Consider the following 25,347-nt stretch of genomic DNA (forward strand, 5'->3'; position numbering starts at 1 on the left):
ATTAATTAATTTGTTATGATTATGTATGCTATGCTGTAAGTCCACTGCAATAAAGTTCTTCTGTCATTCAAAAGGCAAATATGAGGTGAACCATTAAATGCACCGTATACAGTCATTCAAACAGTCAAATAATGTGATTAATGCATATTACAGTTCATATTCAATCCGCAGTATTTTACATTTCTGCATAAAAAGTACATTAATAATAATGATAGGTGTGTCAAGTTGAAGATCGCAATCCTGCCAGTACTGCTACACTTTGCAAAGCAAAGCTTCTTGTTGTTCAAGAGCATTTAGAAGCAGTAATTAAATTCTCTCACACACATTACTGCAACCTTGCACTGTACAGAAACCCTTTCAACCCCCTTTTACTTTCCCTGCTGTCACTAAAGTGCAAAGAATTCTTGAAGAATTGGCAAAGATAAAAACAATCTCTAATACTGTTTTTCCTACAGAAAATAATACAAAAAGCTCCATAATGCACATGCAAACACTCATGTACCTCATTCAGATTGAAAATATAATACATAACACAACAAACCACAAAACCCCATCCTTGGCTTAACAGCTAATTACTGTTTCCTAATTCACTAAATCAATTTGATTTATATAAGCCTTAGTAAAAGTATAACAATTTGGCACTAATGGTTTCTACGCAACGCTAGATTATTTAAAATCGACTTCATAAAAGACCAATTAATTTCCTATTTTCCAAATATACTTGATATAACTTGAGATTAAAAAGTGCAGCAGAAGCGTTGTCAAGCCATGAAGGGAATAATCACAACAGTGCATAATAAGAAACAAATACTCTCAAGATTAAATGCCCATTAAAATGAAAACATGATAGACTGTGGTAAATTCATACACACACACACATGGCACCCACACATACAGTAACGGAAACTCACAATTAAAACAATTGTTAGATTTAAAAAGAAAGAGACTAAAATAACTTTGTCAGTGGCATCATGGTCAATAGCCGAAACTACAACCTTATTTTTTTAAAGAATCTGTTGTCCATGGAAAATGTAGAAAAGAGCCTCTCTATGGACAAACATCTCATCTCATCTTTGTGATTATCAATAAAAAATATCTGAATGATTGTCCCACAAAGTGTTGCAGTCAAGAGTCCATAGATAGCATAACCTTTGGCGTTCCTTGGACAACTAGTTCTGATACCAAAATAAGGTTATAGCCTGTTGCCCACTTTACACAGTCTTATGTCCATTAGAATCGTACTTATGTTTGCAAAGCTGCCCAGGTCGTACAACCACTGCATTGAATATAAAATACATGAGCATCGAAAAAATTTATGATATTCAAACATCAGTGTAATGTTGGCCATTGCGTCAAAGTGACAATTATGTGACTAAAATCAATGTGACTCAATGCACTGTCACTTAATACAATTCAAAGGGATATCCTATAAAACCACTTGTATAAAAGTTCATCAAATATTTCATGTTACTGTATTAATTATCACTGTTTATGATAAAAGGACCATGCAGATGGACTCAGTAACCGACACACACACACACACACACACACACACACACACACACACACGTACTGCACACATATACAGTTTTAAAATACTCTTTCATAACACATGACATTATGTGAAATTTCCTTCATTGTCCATATTCTTTCAACCTTAATAGGGTTTTTGCTAGTACAGTATTTACAACATAATCTGAATCTGTGCTGTTGATTAAATGTTCAACTTGCCAAAAAAAAAACGACGAGTGATCAGTGGCAAATTCAAGGTTGCTACTTAATCTGGAAGACGTTGATCTTACTCGTGTTTTTAAGCGTCTGTCGCCGGTTGCAGAACCACACTCGCACAACCTCTCTGTCATAGTTCAGCTCTCTGGCCATCTCTGTAATCTCTTGTCCTGTCGGCAACGCGTTCTTCTCAAAGTATGTGTTGAGAACCTCTATGGCCTGCGGTGTGAAACTGGTGCGCCGCTTGCGTTTTTTGGACGGTTCTCCGCCCACAAACTCCATGAGGTTCTGCTGGCCTTTCTGGTTCCAGTGCTCGGCCTCGATCAGCCACTTCTCCAGCACCGGCTTCAGCTTCTGGGCGCTCTTAGGGGTGATATCCAGCTTCTCAAACCTGCAAGACAAAGACACTACAGTCCAAAACCATTTCACGACAACACACACTGTATCTCAGCTAAATTCACATCAGAATTCACAAAGACTCAAATCGCAGAGCAATAACTTCACTTAACTCCACCATGCTTTAAACTAATTATTTGATAATGAAATTATCTTTTACTGGACTAACTTTATGCCTTGATATGGCTGTTAGATTTAACTTTACATTTAATGTACAAATGTTAAGAGTGGTATCAAGCATCTCATGTAAGTCTCTGTAAAGAGCAAAGAAGCGTGTATTCCACAAACAAAAACAGTAGATGAGCAATGTTTGAATATGTACTTTTACTACATTTATGTGTTAATAGTTTCAGTTGGGATTGTTGTGTACGCAAATTAGGTCACTGTATGCACATATCAAATGCATTGCATACACCCTGTCATTAATGAATCACTGATGCTTTAAAAAAAGACATTAGTTCCTTAACATCACAATACATTATTGAAGAAAACTTCTGTGTGCAAACCATGAACAGTGGAGTGATTTACCTGCAAATGGCCGACTGGCTGTATGCCGGACCCTCTGTGGCAGTCAGTGCCTGTCCTACTTGTGTCTGCGTAAGCCCCAAGGACAGCCGGCGGATCTTGAAATTCTTGGCGAACTCTCGAATCTCCTCCAGATTAATGCCGTCCTCGCCGCCCGCTACCTGCTGGGGCTCTATTGTAGAGAAGAATCTGGTTAAATATAGTATCTCCCTACTTAACATGGATCTATGTTTGGATGGTGGGGAGGCAGGTGTACGTACTGTTCACAAGCTGGCCCACTTTCACCATCTCTCCACAGGTGATGGGCACTGCAGACGAGAGCGTGGTGACAGCCTTCAGCACAGACGGCTGGGGGGCGATGACGACCGGGGACTGAGTGACAGTTGTTACAGATGCCTGGGAGGAAGAAAAATACAAAATGTAATATATAGTGTGCTAGATACAGTAAAGTAAGTATGATTTGAGAAGTATTTGTAGGTTTACTTTTCATAAAGCAAACAAAGAGATGTTTTGTCATTTGAAAATAAAGTGTGGTGTACCTGTGAGTTAGGTTTAGTAAGTGTTGGAGCAGCAGCAGCTCTTGGCAGGACTGCAGCAGAAGTTGTGACGGCTGCCTGTCCGTTCCCTAAAGTAGCGATGATCTGTCCCTGGGTGTTGAGGAGTAGCTGTGGAGTGACAGTCTGGACCTGGAGACCTTGAGAGGCCGGGTTCAGAAACAGTGGGAGGGTTCCTATCACCTGTAAAAAGGGTTTGAGTTTAAACAAAAATACTTCAGGGAATAATTGAATGTAACCCAGTCGGATAGTTTTGGTTACTAAACTCTTACTAAAGTATTTACTTTACATTCAAACAAACCCTCATTGTAAATATTGGAAGCAGTTCACTTGGAATAAAATTGTGTTTTTTTTAACATTATAACACTGCAATACTGAATCCAATGAGCTGTAATAATAACTGTTTGAGAAGACAAATGTGTTTTCACAGAAATCATCTCATGCTCCGCTGACTTGAAATAGCATTGCGGACTGATGTTACAGGAGGCTGGGATTTTGTTTCCCAAAACAGAAAGACAACCAAAGATATGTTTTTGTAATTTTGTATTAGCATAAACTGAGTAGCAGACAGTGCGGTATGGCACCCACCTGCCCCTGTGCATTAGTGATGATCTGGCTGGTGATGCCCGCCATGTTGGACATGGCGTTGGTGAAGATGGGAGTGGAGGTGAGGGAGTTGAGGAACTGGGGCTGGACTCCTAAGGACGCAGCGTTGAACTGAGAAGAAAAATCAAGACATGTGTAAATGGCATAGTTTAGATTACCTTTCATTTAGCTAGCGCTTTTATCCAAAGCAACTTCCCATAAGTGCATTCATCAATGAACAGCAATAATCATGTAGGTAAATTAGATTCAAATAAGCCAAACTACAAAGTGTTACATGCTACATTTAGGGGGAACACGGAAGTTCAAATTATATAAAAGAAATGTGCTTATTAAAAAATGTTTAGTAAACATCATCTTCAGCATAGGAAAGTGAATTGTATGAATCACGTGATTTAAACAGCATGACAAAGTATGAACGGGCATAACTCCTCAAAGCAGCATTCTCCTTACTATAGCAGGGTTGATGGAGAGTCCAGCGGTCTGCAGTGCTGCTAACGATATGTTGGACTGGGCGATGGTGGTGGCGGCTGCGGTGGCTTGTGCCGCGGCCACCTGGGCAGCGGTGACCTGCGCGCTGGTGACCTGCGTGGGCTGAGAGGTGACATGCAGCGGCTGCATGGAGGCCGTCTGGGGCTGGAACAACGTCTGAGCGTTGGCGTGCAGTTGTTGGGGCTGGACCGAGTTTAGGACCGTCGCAGCTGAGTGGAAAATTCAAGAGGATGCATCATGTTAGTATTTTGTAATCGAGTTATTCATTGTGAGAAAATAGAGTTTACAGCCACACAAGATGATGTACTTACCACGCTAAACAGGTCACATTCACAATTCTTGCATTCTGATGTTTAGCAGGTATAATGTTAACCATGTTCATCATGTTAGTGTAACATGTTAGCCTGCAACCACTGCTAATTGGAACTATACACAATAGTCAGTGGGTTCTTTCTCTTGGGTTCATGAATATCTCTATGAAATGACATCACAATCAATCCAATAGTTGTTGAGATATTTAATTGTTGGACTGATCAATGTATTACCTACACAACTAGCATTACTAAGAAGCAAATGGTGGTTATTGTGAATCTTAAAGATGTTGTATGTATATTGTAATGTGGCAGTAAGTTGTGTTTTACCTTGGAGGCCAGCAAAGGGCAGTTTGAGTAGGTTTCCGGCCTGGTTAGCTGCAGCGAGTGCAGGGAGAGTAGCTACGTTGGTGGTGGGCAACGTGAACACAGCCAGACCGCCCTGTCCACCGATGGAGCCCGCCATGTTGAATGGGATGAGCAGGGGCTGACCCAGAGACCCTTGCTGGGCCATCATACCAGTCATCAGAGAGGCCAAACACTCCTGGGTCAGAACCTTGGGAAACAACATAAAAGATTTGCTTTCCATTAATATTTGTGACAGGGATGAACAAATAGAGTCTTTCAGAAATCTTTACCTAATGTATCTACTTTTACATAAACTTGAGTTTCTACATGGGAGCTTTAACTGAGAGATACATTTTCATTGCACTGGTACTAAAATATTCCATCTCTCTACACTCCAATGTTTCTTTTAACCAAAGTGTGTGTTTTATTTTTTATTGTTGCCGTGGTACAGTCTGAATATTGATGAAAATGTTCTACAACCAGCCTGAGGAATTGTTTTCAGACTTTTAAGGATCAAATGTGTAACATTTTTCACATTGGCTTCAGTAATTCACCTTCAGTAGCCTGTGCTTGAGAACGATGGCATTAATCCGTAAGACGCATGGCATTAATATTGGACCATAAATGATATATGAAGTCAGGTGAAATGCTAGCCTGGAAATCCAGACCCATTTTCTAGAACGATAGAGAATCTGGCCCATGGTCTGGCTGGCCACGATCAATAGTAAATCCCAACTCAAGGGACGGCTCCTATTTGTGCATTTCAAATGCCACTGCACACAATTGGATAGCAATACAACCAATCAGAGTAATGAACAAGGTGACGTATCAAGCCCGGGCCGTTCGTTTAGCGCATGGACATATAAGGTTTAGCTAACAGCGACTAACTGTTAAATTAAACTTTTGCCGTGGTCGGGCGGCAAAACAGAACATTCCTCTTACTTGCTAATGAAAGATTCGAGTGCCGTCTTCCAAATCATAAAGGGTCGAGGCCAACGCCGTCTCAAACTCAAACAACATATCCGCAGCCATCTTTGATGTTTACTATCACGGCTTCGACGGCGAATGCACAGCACTGTCGTCATCCGGTTACGTGCGCGCGGCCGCCTCAGAGCCCCATACATAGGGCTCTGGCCCGCCCATATCAGAAAGAACGATTTGATTGGTGGCTCAGGATTTCTTGACATATTTAATGAGCTTCAATGGAGAGTGTCCAGACCAACAGGCGCAGCAAATTTAATTTGACAGCGGCAGGTCTGGATTTCCAGGCTAGTGAAATGCAATAGGATACTCTTAAATATTCACGATCACCATTCCTCTACAACCTTTATTTAATTTATGTCACTTGTTGTAGGTCAATATAAAACCGAAAAATATTGACTCACTCCACCATTCTTCCTCTGTTGACTTGAATAAATATGGAGAGTGCTCACTGTTCAGTGTGTAAATTCCCAGTCATACCTGTGGGCAGCCTTGTACGGTGATGGGCATGGCGGCCTGGGGCTGTGACAGAGACACACTGACAGGCACAGCAGGAGACAGCGTGTGGACAGCGGAGGCCGGAGCTTCAGCAGACACCACCTGCTGCTCGCCCAGCACTGAGGGAGGACAAGCCATGGTTAGTTCTTACTGATATTTGAATTAGTTCTGCCAGCTGTTATTAACATTTCGTGCCACTATGCCATGTACGTATGAATAACGAGTCACTGGCTATCCATCATTATCTAGTAAGCGCAGTGTTGGGGAGTAGTGGACAACATAGTTTAAAGGTGAAGTAAGCGGTTTATTTATGTTAATGTAAGTATTAAATCGCTCTTTATTCTTACAGTGATCACTTACATAATGTGCGCGTTTCATAAAGCCGATCTCTCAGTCAGCTGCTCTGCATGTAATCGGCAAATAAAATTTTCGAGGGATCCCGAAATTATCATCCAATCACAAGAGAGAACGCTACAAACTGAAACCCGTCTCACTCATGGTCTAGAGTAGCGTCCCCAACACTGAGAATAGGACCATGCTTTACCTGCTCCCGCTGTGTTTTGGGGCGCAGTGGGCCCGTCCTGTGTGCAGCCGACCTCAGTCTGTTCTGCAGGCCCAGTCCCTCCCTCCTCAGCTTTGCCTTCACTGTCCCCATCAGCTGCTGACGACGGCAGAGACACGTCCACTCCCACCTCCAGCACACGGATAGTCTCATGGCCAGACATCACAATCACCTGCACAGTAAATAGGAGTGAAAAGCTGAGATAACTCATATGTAAAAGAAACTGCCGACTCTATTCTACCTTGTTTTATTCTGGGTTCGATTATAATTTCATACAGCATCAGTTAGTTATAATTGTGTTATTACTTTGTGAAACACATAGCACAAGTCTCACTTAAAGGTGGAGTCAGCGAAATTGAAAAACGCTTGTTGTCAGAATTACTTTTTGTCAATATCAGTGAATATCATGATCAGCTACCTTGTCCGTACTGTGTGGGCGTTGCTAAAAAATCTGGTGTTAACTTAATACACAGCCTAGGCTCTGTAAACGGGCATGTTGTTAGCCACAGTGGGCCCAATTTGTTAAAATACCCATTTACAGAGCCTAGGCTGTGTAATAACACCAGATTATTTTTAGCGCACACAAAGTACTGATGGGTAGTGGATCTTCAGGAGATTTTGACAACAAGCATTCTCCAGAATCGCTGACTCCACCTTTAATCTAGGAGCCAAATGGCAAATACATAAAATGTATATTCTCCAATGAATAAATGATCCTTTTAACTAAAGTACATGTAGTAATGATTCATGGTGTGCAATAATGAAAAAACCTAGGGGAGAGCGAGCGAGTCAACCTGGGCTGACGGGACAAGGTGCAGACAGAGAGACAATGCAGGAAAGATAGAGAGAGAGGAGGATGCATACCTGGTTGTCTTTGCCAGGGAATTTCAAAGAGCAGGATTTAAATGGCTGAAAAAAGACTTCGGCAGTCAGACAGTGAATGGCTACGGAGAACAGAGAAGCCGAGCACATGTTAGGACACGATGACCCATAAAAAAAACAAGACAACACAAAACAAATAGGAAAAAAAGACACAAATGAACAGAGCATAACAATGATAAGAGCATCAGCCAACAAGCAGCTCAAGCAATGCATTCTACAATGCCCCACACCACTAGCCTGGAAATCCAGACCCATATCTATAACGACCAACAGGCGCAGCAAATTTAATTTGCCAGCAGCAGGTCTGGATTTCCAGGCTACCCCACCTCCCCACCCCCCACCTATGTGAAGAACATTGCTTTTGTTTGCTGACTATGTCATACACAGAATGTTACTAGAGAGAGAAAAAAACACAATTAGCAGCCGGTATTAAACTGATGTGTGAAAGTTGACTCATTCCCTTATGATATGGTATAGGCCTACAACAGTCAATGTCTTTAATGGATGGTGATGGGAGCAAGACTGGAAGACAACATAAGTTATTATGGTTTAGTTTTGGAGTTGTGTCAGAGGGGGGAGAGAGGGCCCTTCACTGTGACAGACAGACAGACAGACAGACAGACAGACAGACGTGAGTGTGTTACCTGCTCATTGACAGTAAGTGGGGCATCTTTGGCAGGGAGATCCTTGGAGTTCATGGCTGCTCCACCTCCGCAGTCACTGTCTGCCTGGCATTCTGGGTACACAAGCATTGATTTATCAAACTCTGGAGGGTTGCTCCTCTTGTCAGACTACTTGACCTACAATCTCTTTTGCAGCAATTTCAGACATAAAGAATATACAGCTTAGTTGGTAATAAGACAATAATACGTGCACTTTAGGGGGGGGGCAAGTGCATGAAAGTTCATGGCTATTCCTGTCATTGCAGGAGCAGACTATTTGGAGGGGCCTATACACAGGCCACACAGTGTTGCACTAAAGCTGCTTGATGGAAGACGCTGACTGTGGACATGAGGTGTTTACAAATAGCCAACGTCGCGGATCCAAAAAACAAAAACAAATAAATATTGGCGACGGTGCATTTCCTACTGCAGTGCCCCGATCTGTCAAAAAAACTTCAGCAGTTGTTGATGGGGGCATGGGGCTCCCCACCCCCATCTCAAGCCAATAAAAGTATCGCCTTGTCGGCCACTTTTTAAAAGACAAGCGCTGCCCACGGAGCACGGGCGACATCTCATTTTTGACATCATCAAAAGCATCTCGCCCCGTGCCTGGAGACTGGAGAATATTATGTATTTCCCTCTCTTTATCATAAATATATAAATTATGCTAATTACGAACATTGCATATTAACCAAAAGTCATTTCCTCTCGCCATTTCGCGGCTATGTGCGAGGAGCAGGCTGCAAATAGAGTCCGGTTATTATATCCAACTTACCGCGTAAATGCAGCTTATTTTCTGTAATCCGCCGCTCTTATAAAAGATCCTTGTCAGTTTGTTTCAGTCACACATAATTAAAAATTCATCTCAGCTTCCCAGACAGGCGCTGTGACTGCACACAAAAGAGGTATTTGCATTGATAAGGAGGGTTGTTGCAATGTTGGGATCTCCTCTCTCTTAATATTTAATGACGATGGCCTTTCTGCAATAGTTCAGATAGTCAGAAATCCCATGAGGTGTCTCCCAAAATCCCAGTTGAGCCGCAAAGTCGGACGAAATTGCCTCAAAATTGGCCTTTTTGCACTACGTCATGAACATAATTTATGCAAGGAAAAAATCTTGCATTGAAAAATGTCTGCCTCGACTTGAGAGGTGCCATGGTTCTCTTAAAGGGGAAGTGTCTCAAATAAAAGGCTGAGCAGAGCGGAGCACTGACTCCGTCCAGTAATGGGAACAACACTGTAGTCTACTGTAGGCCTACTGCAAAGAGAACAGTTGCAACACTTCCTTTTGTTCAACTTGACAAATTATTGCACAATGAATACAAAAACAATACAATGGGATTTCCCAAAACCAAATGCACTTATTATGTTTGCAGAACTAGATTCTATTATAGGTTTGGCTATGGACTGGACATTCTTTTTTTTTACTGAAAAATGGACTCCCTCCTTCAATTCAACAATAATATGGTATGTATTATAGGAATAACCTTTGCCCCCCCTTCATCCACAAACAAACAGTTTAAGACTGTGATTTATAAAGACACCTAATAATAACAGAAAACAATAAACACAGATCATATAAAGTGATAAGTTAAAAAAGGAAGAAGAAAAAAGTTCCTTCAAGTTTTTTTTTGATATATAATATATGTATTGTAGGCCTGTCATTTCGTTCAAATAGCAGCTGGTTGGGAATACAGCACATAAGGGTGCACTAACACTAGGCCAGCGGTTTTCAAACTGTGGGGCGCGCCCCCCAAAAAAGAAAAACTAAAAAAAAAAAAATTTTTTTTTTTTTTTTTTTTTAGTTTTTCTTTTTTATACTAAGATCACGGCATAGCTGGACACAAGTTCTTCTGCTTCGTTCCCCTCACTGCATTTAAATGCATTCAGTAAATTACAGAGAAATAGGTCTCGTTAAAGAAAAAGAGCACCAAGCCCAACCCAGAGGACCCTGCATACATTTTGTTTATTTTAAATTAATATTTTTATGGAAAATCCATGTGTCCTTCTTCAATAGCTTCTAATTCATCAGACCCAGTGTCTCCAAATTATTTGTTCACACAAAATTCCTCATATTTAGCCTCTTAATTGTCCTCTCAAAGTGCACCAGATTCATGCATTTCACTTTAAAAAGGTGAAAAAAAATCTCCCGGGGGGGCATACCCCTGGACCCCCCTAGGAGGGTCTGGTTCTCCACTGGCTGCTATTCTCCTCCAGCAGGACATTGGAGGCACTAGCGAAAAAACACTGGGTGTGTGAATGACATTTAACTAGTCAATAATTTGGGCAAGTCTGTCTGCCTATCTTTCTCACTCCGATGCACACTCAGTCAGTATTATCCATGCTTAAAGGAAGCAGGATTAAAACACTGGATTAAGATGTTAAAATGTATTAAATGTGTTTAAAAACGCACAAAAATGTTTAGAATGTTTCAAAAACATGTTTAAATTTGTAAAATAATTTTTTTTGGGGGGGGGGGGGGGGGGCTCCGCTGAAATTTGTTCTCTGAGGGGGGGCTCACTCTCTCACACTTTGAAAACCCCTGCACTAGGCATTCGTAACATGCCAAAGCAAGTTTGACGGCTAAATAAGTTTGTTAAGATGCAAATACACCTGTTGTCTGCTTTCAGTCTTGTTTGTAAACAATTTTCTGAGCACAAGCTCATAGTGATGGAAATAATAAGGGTTCATCGTTTGTGTCAGTGATGAACATTATTTTTTTTTGTTATAAACAGATGTTATTTAAAGGTGCAGTGTGTAATATGACATCATCAAGAAAGTTCTACAAAGTTCTAGAATGCAACACTCCCTGGGTAACCCCACCGCTTTTGAATAATAACAGAAGCTACAGTGGCCTTCAAGGACAAGAACAATTCTAAATGTTAAACAATGCACCTGATGACATTCCAACTATGACACTTCCAAGATGGCAGCACTGGGCATTGGTCCAAAATATGCAGAAATATGGACATATATGAGACCCTTTCTAAGGGTCTCATATATGTCATATACGTATATGTCATATACCCACAATTTTGGGTTTTATTTCCTAATAGATTTTGTAGAAAATAATTACAATATCCATAAGTTTGTTTAATTTAGTGCATACTAGCTGAAGAAAAAAAATTTAATTATTTTTTTCCTTAGAAAGGGTCTCATATACAGGTATGTCCATATTTCTCCATACCTTGGACCAAGGCCTAGTCGCCGCGATTTTGGAAATGTCATAGTTGGAATGTCATCAGGTGCATTGTTTAAAATGTAGAATTGTTCTTGTCCTTGAAGGCCACTATAGCTTCTGTTATTATTCGAAAGGGTTGGGGTTACCCAGGGAGCGGTGCATTCTAGAACTTTGTAGAATTTTCTAGAACTTTCTTGATTATGTCATATTATACACTGCACCTTTAAACCTGCAGTGTGTAGAATTTTGGGTTTTATTTCCTAGCAGACTTTGTAGAAAATACTTATAATATCCATAAGTACGTTTAATTTAGTGCATAATAGCTGAAAAAAAATTAGAATGTTTTTTTCCCCTTAGAAAGGTTCTCTTATATCGCCATATTTCTCCATACCTTGGACCAAGACATTGGCGCCGCCATGTTGGAAGTGTCATGGTTGGAATGTCATCAGGTGCATTGTTTAGAATCTAGAATTGTTCTTGTCCTTGAAGGCCACTGTAGCTTCTGTTATTATTCAAAAGGGGTAGGGTTACCCAGGGAGCGTTGCATTCTAGAACTTTCTAGAATTTTCTAGAACTTTCTTGATGATGTCATATTACACACTGCACCTTTAAATGTTATATTTTGGTTTATTTAGGCTATGACTGTGAATATCAATTTGGCACTGTTCAGGTTCTGCAATAAACTCAGTGGAATGTTTTGCTTGCATGTGAATTTTTCATATCATCATTGTGACCATCAGTCATTGTCAATGTAATATTTTTTACAAAGTTGCCCTACTTTTTCTAATTGGCTTTTAACCAAATTGGATGTATCCCTAGGGTAGCCTTCGCTGTAGTTAATTTCAGTGTGAAGTCAATGGTAGTGTGCAAAGCTATGCTTTCACAATAGCTCCCATATCATTGCGGCCTTGGTTCAACCTTCATTCACTGCTGAACTCTCTCCCCTCGTGCCGTGTACTGCCTGTAGGGGGCGCGCGTAGGGGACACGGCGAGTGCGTCGAACCGAACCACAGATAGAGAACGACTGACGTCACCACTTCCACAACAACAAGAAGCTGAAAAACAAGGAAGTGAATGATTGAGAAGCCGTAACCTGTTATAAGGCCTAGACCAGATACGCAGAGCTCTGTTTAATTCGATACCGCTAAGTCTCCGGATCACTCCACAACAATGAACAACAAAGGTATTTGTCTAGACATTTCTTGGGTGATTAGTCAGCTGTCCGCTACACGACGCTGATGTTAGAAGAAGCGATGGAGACTGTGCTTTCCGTCATGGCCATCTACAGCGGACCAGCTGCGTACATGACAATACAAACCAACGGTTTACGGGGGATAGTGTTTTACAATCGTTTACCTATGGCATCCGGTTTTTTACCAAATTTCCTAGATGTTAATAATGGACGTCTACGTTGCATTGTCCCGTTACATCACCGTGGCTTTAGTGGATTAGGTCACATATTTTCACTCAACACGGGAAAAGCTGACAGGATTCCACTGTTTTGGTTGGCGATAGCGGGAATGTCCATCGGTGTCAGTAATCTAAAAAATAGTCTATTCAAAGAAAAAAAAATGCCGCTAAGCATCTTTATATGTGCATTGTACATACTGTTTTTTTTGTACTGTGCTATGTGCACCTTATTTAACCCTTTCACGCACAATGGTGGTCACTCACTACAGTGTTCATGGCTACATTGACTAGGCCTATTAAAAAGCTGTTTCCTTCTATATGCATGAGGTCTTGATGGTATAGTTGCACATCAGCCACCACAAAGGATTTTATAGAATATTAATTCTTATAATATAACAATATTGTATTTTCTTTATAGTTTTCACATAATATATAATTTAAGTCATCGGTCTGTTAAACGTGTATCACTTCAGGTGAAAAATGACTTTTAAAAAAAATGTGTTTTTAAAAAAAAAAAAAGATTTCAAAAATTGTCACGCATAAAGAGGAAAAAATCCAGAGCAAGTTATTTCGTTATTCATGCAGGAAGGGGTTAAAAATACTCAGGTCTTTTGTTTCTGTTTTTCAGCCATGCACTTTACATGTAATGGCCCTGCAGCAGCTGATCATTGTCTTTATCAATTAATCCACCAATTACTTACTCTAATAATTTCCTTTGTCCATCAGAATGTGAAAAACAACTGCTTGAAATACTCACCAGAACCTCTCGGAGACATTAATGTGCAGTTTTTCGCTGACAAAAATATAGAAAAAACAGTAAATATTAATTGGAAAGTTTTCACCAAATGCTTTTTACCAATTTTTGTTTTAAAAAAAAAAAAGTCAAAAATAATTGATTAGAAAAGTATTTTTTTCTGTCAATTTTTCTGTAATTGATTAATCGTGTCAGCTTTATTTAGATGTTTTGTTTTGGAGGCTTTTACTTTTTGGGAGAAAACAAACTATTTCATATTCAATTGCTACATTACAAAAAAAATAAAATCTAAAGTTTGGAAAGATTTTTAGCTAACTGGTATTCGTTGCCGTATCCTGATAGCAAACATGACATCAGTGCCTTGTCCTTTGTGACATATTTTGTTGTTGTTTCAAGAAACATTTGACTCGTACATTTTAAAATCATTTCACAATACTGTGGCACAAGAACAGTGCCATCTCCTTGACCTGGTGTATCTTTGTCAATCACTGTTAAGGCCTAAGTACGGCCACTTTGCTTAACGCAGAATGTTGTTTTGCAGGTTCATATCCACAGCAGGCTGTGTACCCTCAGCAGAGCTCTGCACCTGTATACCCTCCTGCTATGCAAATGTCTCCTCAGGCACCTCCCTACACAGACACCCCACCTGCATATTCTGAGGTAAATATTGCATTTATACTGCATAAAAAAACAATTATTAATACTCAAAGTTAACAGTTCCTAACAGTCTTCTTTTTATATATATTTACTTATCTTTTTTTATATCTTTTTTCAGATATACCAGCCCAGATATGTGCTTCCACCTCAGGTGCCTGGTCAGTTGCCTCAGATGTCCTCTCACTACCCTGGTGCTCAGATGTACCTGCCCATGCAGCACCATATGCAGATGGGGCACGTGGGGCAGAATGTCCCCATGGCTTACTACCCCATGGGCGCCATGTACCCCCCTGGCTCTACAGTGATGGTGGAAGGAGGCTTTGATGCTGGAGCTCGCTTTACAGCAGGCAGCAGTGTTTCCATCCCAGTGAGTATCCATTCTGTACAATGATTTAAAGGTCTAGTATGTATTGATTTTGTGTTAAGACTTCACAAAATGACATAACCAATGTTATATTATATATATTGTGGAGTTGTGGACTTAAAACATGACAAATCTTGTACAACAGTTTTCGAAATGAGAGGAATTATTCATTTCAATAAAGTAAAGCACCGTTTCACCTGTCATTGACGGGAGTCCGTCTACTTCCTGAAAATGACGGCGAAACCATAGACTGGTTTAACATGAAGAGGAGTGGATAATAAGGCGGGAGTCGGTCACTCCACAATCGTGCAAAAAATAAATGGTAGAAGAAGTAGTAACTTCATAGCATGGTATTGCTGTTTGTTTTATTGTATTGTTTTGTTTGCGTCATCATGATAGACCACGATTATGCTTGTCTACCATTGCGCATTCCCTCGCCGAAGCTGTTCCCATGATCCCTTGCAATTCATGATGTCATCAAACGCCATCTTTTGTTGATGAGGCAGAATTATTGCATTCAGGCCGTTGCTTGGATGCAGTGTCTGGATGATAGAACATGTCGAAGTTGATCAACCTCACTACTAATGTTTGTGCTCGTTTCTCTTCTCTCCTCTCTGCTCCAGCCCCCTCCTCCTGGACACCCTCCTAACGCTGCTCAGCTGGCCGCCATGCAGAATGCCAATGTTCTAATGTCACAGCGCAAGAACAACTACTTCATGGGCGGCTCCAGCGGCGGTTACACCATCTGGTAACAGCGAGTCCCTCCACGTCATGCCTAAAGCGTGTGTTTCCCCGTCCCAAACGACGCCCCCCCCCCCCCAGTTCTTCCCCCATCCCATACGCCTCTCCCTCTTCAGGCTGCTTGGCCACGCCACAATACTGATATCACCTAACGGAATGTAATATTTTAGAGCCCGTGTGAAAAGGTACAGTACTCCACTTCTGACCTAGAGATCAAAAAACCATGAATGCCACTGCCTGGAGAGGACAAATGCAAAAATGTTAATGTTGTAGAATTCATTCCATGATTCTCCATTGGGTCTACCCTCTTTGGTCATTCCAGATGGGACCTCCTCCTTCAGGCATTTCTGTATTTGTTCACGAGACCTCTTGGTTTTCTGATCGAATGGATCACAAATTACATTGAGATGTTCTTGTATACCTGTAAAGCTACGTAAATGAAATGTTGAAATATTAAACAGACCTGCATTATATAGTTTAGCTGCTTTATGGTGAAAGTGAAATGCAGTTACAACGTTGCAGTGAAAGCGCAGAAGTAAAAAAAAAAAAAATCTCCACTTGTCTTTTTTGAAAACCTTTAGTGTAGTTAAATTAATAGATGTGTAATAGCTTCATGTAAATACAAGTATGATTATCATGAGAAGTTACATCTCTACTATACAAGATTTAAAAAAATAATAATAAGCATCGTGGATGCGTTTAGCTAGAAATGTCTCGTCATTTGCACAGTATACACAATACCACCGCAAATGTGTTGCACAATGGACCGTCTATCGGACAGATTGTTGCATTTAAATCACTTGTAGATTAAGTCAATTAAACTCGAGCAAATAATTCAAGAAAAAAAGATTTCATGCAATATCCAAAGTGGTTTACTGTACCTTGTTGGGCAATTTGTAGATGAACATAGTCGAGTGCCAAAGAGCACTGGGGATAGCCCTAATTTAAAGCAAATTAACTTCAGTAAACTTAAAGGAAAGAAAATTTAAAGTAAATCCAAATAGTAAGTTGAACCGAAAGGGGGTGGTTGGTGTAACATTTTAGCTTTTTGTTTGTTAATTTTTATTTCTATTTCTATTTCAAAGTCGGATACCCAGAGTTTATACACTAAGTGTTTTTATTGTACGATTATCAAGAACTACCCCGCGCTGTTTCTCTTTGTCTTTTCACACCGTATCATTTGGTTATCATCGAACCAACTTTTGAAAGTATTTATTCACCGTAGAAGGAAAACGTCACCTCTGTGAGAACATTAGCTAGTCAACAGTTTTGAGAATACTTTATTACATTTATCTTTTTTTTTTCTTCTTTACTTTTCCACATTGAAGTGATCTACAAGAGTAGTTAAGGCAAATATTTTTGTTAAGTATAACCATCTGCTGGTTGTATCAAAGATTTGATCTACAATGCACTTAAGTTTGGTTGTGAATTGAAATATTTGAAATGTCATAATTTAAAAGCAAACATATCCTCGAATAAGAAGTGGTGAGATTGTTGGCACTGAGACCTTCAGTCTGACCTGACTACATTTGTTAATGTTAATGTGTTCATGTCACCTTATGTGGGTTGATTGCACATTTAAGTTGTTGCATACTGTTGCACCTCTATGTACACATTTGATGACATAATTGTTATCTGAGATGCACTGCTAAGTAAATCCAAGTGGTTGCAGACAAGGGGCTACTCTTTTTTTTCTTTCGTTGACTTTCAAAATTAAAGCTGTGAAGATGTTTTAAACATTTTTAGATTTAAAAAAAAATCCATCAAGTCTGGTCCATTTGAAAAGTAATGTTGAGATGTTTTCGTGTTGTTCGGCAGCCTGAAAGCATATGCAAAGGTTTGCAATGAGGCTATTATCAGTGTCAGCGTAATTGTTTCATTTCCAATACATTTTTGTGCTGCTCATTTAAAACCTCTTTTAGAATCTTTACATCAAACATTATCTTACAAACTTAAAAGAAGGTATCTGACACTAATTTAGTCAGTATATAGAATATACCATCAACGTAAATGTCTAGATATTCTTTTTTTTTTTTTTTTTGGTGTGTGTGGTAGCGTCAATGTGTCACTGGGTATCCGACACACAGTATCAAGTTTTAACAGCTGTGGCCACCAGAATACAAATTCTGTCGCTGTCAACCAACATCCAGTGAATTCAGTGTCATTTTAAGCTTGTCTGGAAAAACGTGCTTCAATCATCTGATGAACCTTCTCTCTCGGAAGCTCACGCACACACGCAACGCTACTATCCCAGACGTGGCCAATGCATTGTTGGTATTTTTTTTTTTGTAATGATTCCGTGTTGATTTATTCTCACTCATGCTGTTGTTACGCACAGCTTTTGCTTGGGGAAAAAGGCCACAGCTATTAAAGCTTATAAAATATGATTCCAGCAATTGTTTCCTTTTGTTTTCTCTCCATCTCTGCTCTGATTGTTTTTGTCAAGCAGCATAAATGGTGGCGCTTTGTCCCAGCAATATGAAGTACTGTGAACCCACAGTTGACCAGTAGATGCTATGCCAACCACAGCCAGCAAAATGGATGATTACTCTTGTGTTTTGAAGGATTATGGACATTTATAGTTCAGGGATTCTCTTTACAATATTTTGATGTATTGTACTAAAGTGATGTGATAAGACTTTGGTACACATTCTATCTTTTAAGATTACTAAAGGAGACGAGTGTTTAAGATGGAATACTTTGGAAAAAGAACTTAGGTGCACTTAACTTTTTTATACTAAACTTAAAATTTAAAATGTAAGTTTAGAATAAAGGTTATTTTGGAAATTTGAACCGTTGCATGTTTGTTTTAATTTTATTCACATATATACAATGTATCAGAACCTGGCATGTCGGTATTCGAGGTAACAATCGAGGTTTTGGTTGTGTTTTTATAGTCCTTTCCTGGCCAGACTGCACCACAGGCAATTGATAGTTTTATTGCCTGACTGTTTTGAGTAAATGCTTGTACTTGCTTAGCCTTTATATCGACATAACTTAAGTTTTTTTTTGGTAAGAAATGACCTACCATTTGAGTATACTGTATGAAAGAATTAGTCACAACAAACCATTCATATAAAAGGTATCGAGTCAAACATGAATCTTTATTTCTGTCAAGCATTACACTAAGTTGCCAAATAATTGCACCTACCTGTAAAGTTAGTCCATCACATTTTGATCAGACGGCAAGCTAGAGGGCGTTACCCTTTTAAATAAATGAATGTCGGTTACATTCAAGCCATCGCCAAACGAGTTGACACAACGGTGATTAAAGCTATTAACTCTATATTTCTCAGTATGGCAGCATTTACAAACTGGTGTCGCCCCCGACACTGGCACAGAAAAATCCCAAGAAGCGCCCCCAAAATGTTTAAGTTGTTCATTCTACTGATAACCTGAATGTACAGCAGAAGGTATAAAAACCATGCACAATCACCTAAGGCGTACCTCATGATGCCATTTCTGATCATTCCTAATGGGGACGAAATAAATGATGCAGTATAGCTTTAAGCTTATTAAATGTAGTTTCTGTTGACACAAAAAGGTTTTGATTCACATCTATGTTAATATAATGAAGATGTGCTTGTCAGGTATTTCAATGCATTGTACAGAAAGGTAACATTTGTTCAGCTAATTAACTCTCAAAACAATCAAACCCTGCATATAAACTACATAATCATGGGAATTTCCACTGAACTGTTGTGTGGGATTACACTGGGTGTTGTGAACAAACTAAGTGCCAAACATTTCAAATCCTTGCACACAACAATCAGATTGTGGGCAGCAATGCAGAAATTGCCAATTGTGGAAATACATAAAACATCACAATGGTAGTCCAAAAACAGGTTTTATTGCCTTCCATATTTATCTCAAACAGGGAAGTCATCAGTAACTGTATGGCCAGGAATTGTACAAAACAAAACCAGTGACAACAAAATCAAATACAACAAATAAGGTTTGGCATTCCTCCACTTAAAAAGGATAACATTGTTTTCAACTAGCTTATAAAACAGTTGCATAGAAAAACCATCTTTTTAAAAGCAAACCAATACAAAAGTAACAGCCCCAGAACATGTCTTGTTTGGAGTGAAATACAGTATGTCAGATGGGACAACACGTTGCAAATACTAAAGTGAAAAACGAAAACATGGCTGAAGTGACGCAGATGAGCTCATTTTAACATTGCGATCGTTACTGAGATTTTTCGGGTGGTGTCGCTGAGACACTTTAAAATCCCACCACCTGTTCAGTGGCTGGCTCTGCTAATCTAAAAGGCACCTGTTGTCTGGCATCTGCTCCTCATCCATCAAATCTCACTATGGCTTTAACAATCCTATAAATCTTTGGCATTTCTTGTGCTCCTGCATTCTTAATAAAAAAAAAATGGAACTAAAAACTTTGCCCCATGTGCAGAAGTTAGCAGCCTTCCCTCAAAACACAAACAGTAAAAGAACCAGTGCTAGTCCTTTGTAGTCTTGAACAGACTTTTTTTTTGTTTCTTCTTAACCCCCCTTCCCCATCCCTCCCTCCCTGTAAAGTCTTCATATGAAGTATTCCTTCTTTTCGCTCTTGGCCTGTGTGCTGTACTCTTCGTCTGGGTCCTCTCCTGGAGCCAGCTCCCCTGTCGTCCTGTAGTCTCCTTTGTTGTGACAGAGATACCGGTAGAGCAGGAAGCTCAAAGCAGCTACTGTCAGCAGGATGAGGACAATGACCACTAGGGGGAAACAAGTAAAAATATCTTTAAAAAAAAAACACTTTTGAGACATACTGACCTCACAATGAAATCTGAGGTAAATACTGTTACCTGCAATAACAGCAGAGTCTGGACTTGAAGGGGCCACTGTTGTTAGCACTGAGGGGGAAACGAATTTGATTAAAAACAAGTACATTGATTTTGTTAAAACTGCTGGTGATGACAGGTTACAGACGAGGTGAGAAAGGTCATGCCATTGTTCTGCTGTACACCATGTTGTGAGAGGAAGTGAATCGTGCCATGTCTCACAGCTGTGTGTGCTAGTCCAGAACCAGACCGGTCTGTGTGCCGGGGAAAGATAAACATATAATGTGTAGGAGTTACCCTGTATTATGGTGGTGTCCGCCTGCGAGGGGAGTGTAGTTATATCTGATGAACAAAAAAAACACTGTGTTAAGGCACTGCAGGTGAAAGGGTTAACATTTTTAACTTAGACATTACCAGTTGTTTAGTTACATTAAAACAGTTTTTGTATAACAATATTTTAAGAAATATTTGCATAAATGTGCAAATTTGGCATTATCTAGCTGACTAATTATGCATACATTTGCATCATTAATATGTTGGATTGAGCCAGCTGCCAGAGTTTACATATTTTCTCATTTTTAAAGCATTAGTGTCCAGATTTTTACAGAACAGCTAAATCATGCCCAATACAACAGCACAAGGTTATGATACGAGGTTATTTGTTGGCTGCCAAGCGAGTTAATACGTAACAGACCTTAAACAAACACAAAAACAAACAATGTACTCACCATCCATCACAGCTGTGTGTGCATGTGAGGAGATTGTTGTCGAAGGCACCACGTCTGAATCTGATAGATAAAAAGCATGTCAACAATGTCACAGGACTCTGTCTGCGGCCCACACTGGGCTAGAGAGCAACTGTGTAACTGCTGGGTGCTGAATATTAAGTGTTGTTGTGACACAGTAATCTGATTATTAGGAGCTGAAACAAACCTGTCAACCTCTCACATATTTCTAAACCCTCTGTGCTAAAAACTACTAAGTCAGAGTCTACACAACAGTGGTAGAAGACGTAGTGAAACTTGAGTTAAAGTAGCAATACTGCACCATAGAAATACTCCAGTGGAAGTAAAGTGTAATGCATTCAATCAATACAAGTATAATCAGCAAAAGAGCTACAATGATTAGTTGATTAACTCAATTGATAGTAAAAATAGTCTATTATAATTGTAGTATTTTTTAAGTAAGAAAGCCCCCAAAAAGTCTGTTCAAGGCTCTTGCATGAGAAAATATCATTCCTTTCTTAATTTAAAGTGAACATTTGAATAGTTTGGGACAGTTGGTCCCACAAAAAACAAGGATAACTAATAACTTACAACCGAGAGTAAAAGGGAGACGTTGTCAAATGTCTTTGTTCAACCAAAACCCAAAGATAACCTACTTTAGTTTATTATAGAATAAAAAACTAAGAAAAGCAGCACATTCAGAAACTTGAAACCATCAAATGTTTGTATTTTTTCCACATGCAAACAAGCCATTCCTTGAAAATAGTTGCCAACCAATTTATTCAACCCAACTGGATTCATTCAACTAATCGTTGCAGCTCTAAAAGTAGTGAAGTGTAAGTATAAAGCTGTATAGAAATAAAGTACTATTGTAAAGTACAAGAAGGGCATACCTCAACCTTATTCTTAAAGGTTCAGTTTACACAACTGAACACGGACTTTTTTAATGAGAAATATGACCTTCAATAATCAAAATTATGTTTTGACATGATGTGTTTCCATGCCAATGAAGCTCCCTTGAATTGAATATAGCCAATCACAGCAGTGCCAAAAACAGGAAGAACATAATTCAAATGTATTGAAAATTTACTCACCGTTCATGTTTTGACCGGCTTAACCTGAAAAAACACACAAATACACATTATAACAACCATACCTCTGACTGGCATTTCCGCTCACGTTTTTCTAACCAACTCCCAGTTACGCAGGTCAAGCATGCATGACTTATTATTTCACCTACTTTTCCACCATTGTTAGCGACCATGGACATATATTAGCGACACACCCCATCACCACTCAGCTGACTTTCTTTTGTCTTCTTAGCAAAGCCCTTTTCTCTTGTACCTTTTAAGGAAAACCAAACTGAACCTGACACTCACTAAGACACCGCGTGGCAGAAACACATAGAAAATAGGTCTACATAAACAACAGGCGACATTTTCTTTATCGTCTTCTTCGTGGCTCTCCGGCTCTTAATTAGCAGACATTGTCCATCACAGCCATGATCACAGCTGTTCTCGTGAGCTTACCTGGGCGCAGCAGAGCGTGACCCGTCCCGTGCAAACAAACTTTCCCCTGACTCTGCCTCAAAACGAGTTAACTTTCAAATGGTGGAGTGAACTAACGCACTCTGCTAACACGAGTTTGACATTTAAACCGTGTGTGAAGCTGCGTCTGCGGTCAGTGGTGAAACTCAGTAAGCAGCTAGTTACTTTTCCTCTCCCCAGTCCCAGCGGCTCGTGTGAGTCACGCAGCTGCACACGCTCTCGATTTCCGCCCCTCCCTTTCCTCCCCCCTTTTGTCTCTTTCCTTGTCGAAGATCGTCTGATACCAAGATGCATCACTACCTCTTTTATATGTAGTCTTTGATCACTTAAAATATGGAACAGTTTCCCAAACGTCTTTTCCTACTCTGTCTTCTTCTTCTATGACTTATATTTATTTTCAGATTTGTTGTATATTTTGTATTTTTTCTATATTTCACTATCCATTCTACAGCAGGTATGCAAATGACAAACTCATTTCCCCCCAAAAATGTACACAGACAGTGCATTTCCTGTTCTGTTTAGATTCAGCATCAACAAGCCAACACCCGGACGATTCTGGAGGAAGTCTACAGAATACTCACATGTTTGAAGTTCTGCGCAACTGTAGGCCTACATGAATTTGAAAAAAATAATATATAAAATAATAATAATAATAATAATAATAATAATAATAATAATAATAATAATAATAATAATAATAATAATAATAATAATAATAATAATAATAATAATAATAATAATAATAATAATAATAAATCCGAATATGATGATGCATGAATATAGAAATTGATATTGCAGAGTCTTGATACAAGCAGCTTTCCTTATTTTCCTGTTTTTTTAAATAACCCACATCTTTATCTGTAAGGCAATCACTCTGGGCCATCGGTAATTTCACATTTCACATTATTGCACCCAGAAAATCAGAAAAAACCTTTAGCAGTTTGGTGTCCGGATTTGGACTGTTAAAATAACATCCTTGTTGCTACAGTTCAATGAGTAATCTTGTAATAAATGAAACGAAAGCCAAAACACACGTTTTCAGTTCAAATTTACAGAGAGTGACATTTCTCAGCCAGACTATTCACAACATTTTAGCATTTTAGGAAAACAACTATTTCCTTTCTTTGGGAATTTGTTCCAAATATACTTTTTAATGTTTCAAATGAGCGACTCTTCAAGTTATGTTGATTTCATGATGAAGTCAGCTAAGAAATCTGGGCTGAGTGAGAGCTCAATGTTTTTTCCCCTATCATTTTAAAACTCCTTTGCCAGAAAATAAACCACACCTATTGGCACAATACTTAAATTAAATATAATTGTATTATTCATCTGTTATGTCAATATATCCATCCATCCATTAGTTATTCCATTGCGGTTGTGCATATTTAACAAACAATTAAAATTTAACAAATCAGTAGAAATATGATACAAAAAAAGCTCATTGTTCAGAATGACACAAACATGTATCTCTACAGTGCAAATCTAATTAAATGATAAAACATTTTTAAAGTGAAAAAGATCAGAAATACTTACATTTATTTCGAATTAAAATGGAAAATTTATGAATCCCTGCCATAGAAACTGGTCGAAGAAAGTCCTAAAATAAAAATGCTATTTTTTTGTTTCAGTCTTTTGGTAAGTTTCAACATGAAAGTGAAGTTTGGCTAAATTAGATTTTAAACTGAGACCACAGTAGACCAAACATTCTTGTGACCATAATGTAGTCCAATGAAAAAGGTTTTTCTAACTATGTAAACCTGCATTTATGTTTGCAAACATACAACACCAGATACATAAAATAACGGAATTTAAAATGTTTCTGTTTGCAGAACATGATGGATATGTGGGTAAAAAGATTGGTCCAGAAATTGATTTAAAAAAAAATCCCCCTGCAGCATGAATTTATACTTTTGAAAAAGGAAAATGTTTACATAGGATTTTCACCCAGAGTGTGAACCGTATTTACAATTGATTTCAATGAAAGATAAATAAGAAAACTAACACCGACAAGTCACACAGTACAACATTCATGACACCACAGCTGGAAACTCGGGTGCGGCTGCCTCCACATATCTTCTCTTGTGCAGCTGTTGGCTTCAATCTCCGCTGAGCTTTCCTGTTTAAATCAACATAGGACAGACACAGATTTAGTATGAGTTAAAGGAACAAGAGAATCAATATATGTGGCCTAATAACATCAAGTTTACTAGAAATGTAGTGGAGTCAAAAGTACAATTTTTGTCTTCGAAATGTTGTGGAGTGAAAGTCATAAGTTTCCAAAAAAGCAGAAACTCAAGTAAAGTTCAAATACTCAAAGAATCTACTTATGTTCAGTATTCAAGTACATTTACTTTGTTACTGTCCACCACTGTATTATGTGGTGTATTAATACTGTATTATGTGAAGGGTTATGTGCAAGAAAAGATCAAATACACACCTTTTATTTAAGTCTGAATACTCTAAACCACCGTGCTTTTTGAGTCCGCAGATGCCTGTTTTTCTTCAGGAGCATCCTAGAGAGGGCACAGAGAAACAGAGGAATGTAAACACAAAGTATCAGTTTTCCGCTCTTAGCTAATGAACCGCCCTGTTATCCTCAAATGTACAAACATCGTTCATCCTTGGGGTCAATTTGACCCCAGCGAT

The 25,347-nt window shown here is 39.1% G+C and overlaps 4 protein-coding genes across 4 annotated transcripts in view; 1 reads left to right on the forward strand and 3 right to left on the reverse strand.

The window, feature by feature from the left end:
• Positions 1–1,593: 1,593 nt before the first annotated feature.
• On the reverse strand, positions 1,594–8,616 carry pou6f1 (POU class 6 homeobox 1). Its single transcript, XM_080031564.1, has 10 exons — positions 8,525–8,616; positions 6,981–7,170; positions 6,419–6,555; positions 4,940–5,165; positions 4,260–4,507; positions 3,792–3,920; positions 3,189–3,386; positions 2,910–3,045; positions 2,653–2,821; positions 1,594–2,119 (listed from the first exon to the last, which is right to left on the reverse strand). Exons 1-10 carry the CDS (start codon positions 8,576–8,578, stop codon positions 1,774–1,776), a joined length of 1,833 nt encoding a protein of 610 aa, XP_079887690.1. The 5' UTR covers positions 8,579–8,616; the 3' UTR covers positions 1,594–1,773.
• Positions 8,617–12,768: 4,152 nt separating this feature from the next.
• dazap2 (DAZ associated protein 2) lies at positions 12,769–18,738 on the forward strand. Its single transcript, XM_080030441.1, has 4 exons — positions 12,769–12,906; positions 14,429–14,547; positions 14,663–14,911; positions 15,532–18,738. The coding sequence occupies exons 1-4, from the start codon at positions 12,894–12,896 to the stop codon at positions 15,658–15,660; spliced, it is 510 nt and encodes a 169-aa protein (XP_079886567.1). The 5' UTR covers positions 12,769–12,893; the 3' UTR covers positions 15,661–18,738.
• Positions 18,739–19,477: 739 nt separating this feature from the next.
• Positions 19,478–22,901, reverse strand: LOC307253362 (uncharacterized protein). The gene is made up of 6 exons (XM_080031359.1): positions 22,684–22,901; positions 22,249–22,272; positions 21,158–21,217; positions 20,727–20,771; positions 20,454–20,501; positions 19,478–20,363 (listed from the first exon to the last, which is right to left on the reverse strand). The coding sequence occupies exons 2-6, from the start codon at positions 22,253–22,255 to the stop codon at positions 20,191–20,193; spliced, it is 333 nt and encodes a 110-aa protein (XP_079887485.1). The 5' UTR covers positions 22,256–22,272; positions 22,684–22,901; the 3' UTR covers positions 19,478–20,190.
• A 2,259-nt stretch (positions 22,902–25,160) lies between these two features.
• bin2a (bridging integrator 2a) overlaps positions 25,161–25,347 on the reverse strand; it is a gene marked incomplete at both ends in the record, with an annotated part of 4,657 nt that continues 4,470 nt past the window's right edge. Inside the window, one exon of the mRNA XM_080031684.1 lies at positions 25,161–25,214. Coding sequence (XP_079887810.1) covers positions 25,161–25,214 — 54 coding nt within the window. The remainder of the gene's footprint in view (positions 25,215–25,347) is intronic.

This window comes from Ammodytes marinus, assembly GCF_949987685.1.
Source record: "Ammodytes marinus genome assembly, chromosome: 7".
Lineage (NCBI taxonomy): Eukaryota > Metazoa > Chordata > Actinopteri > Uranoscopiformes > Ammodytidae > Ammodytes > Ammodytes marinus.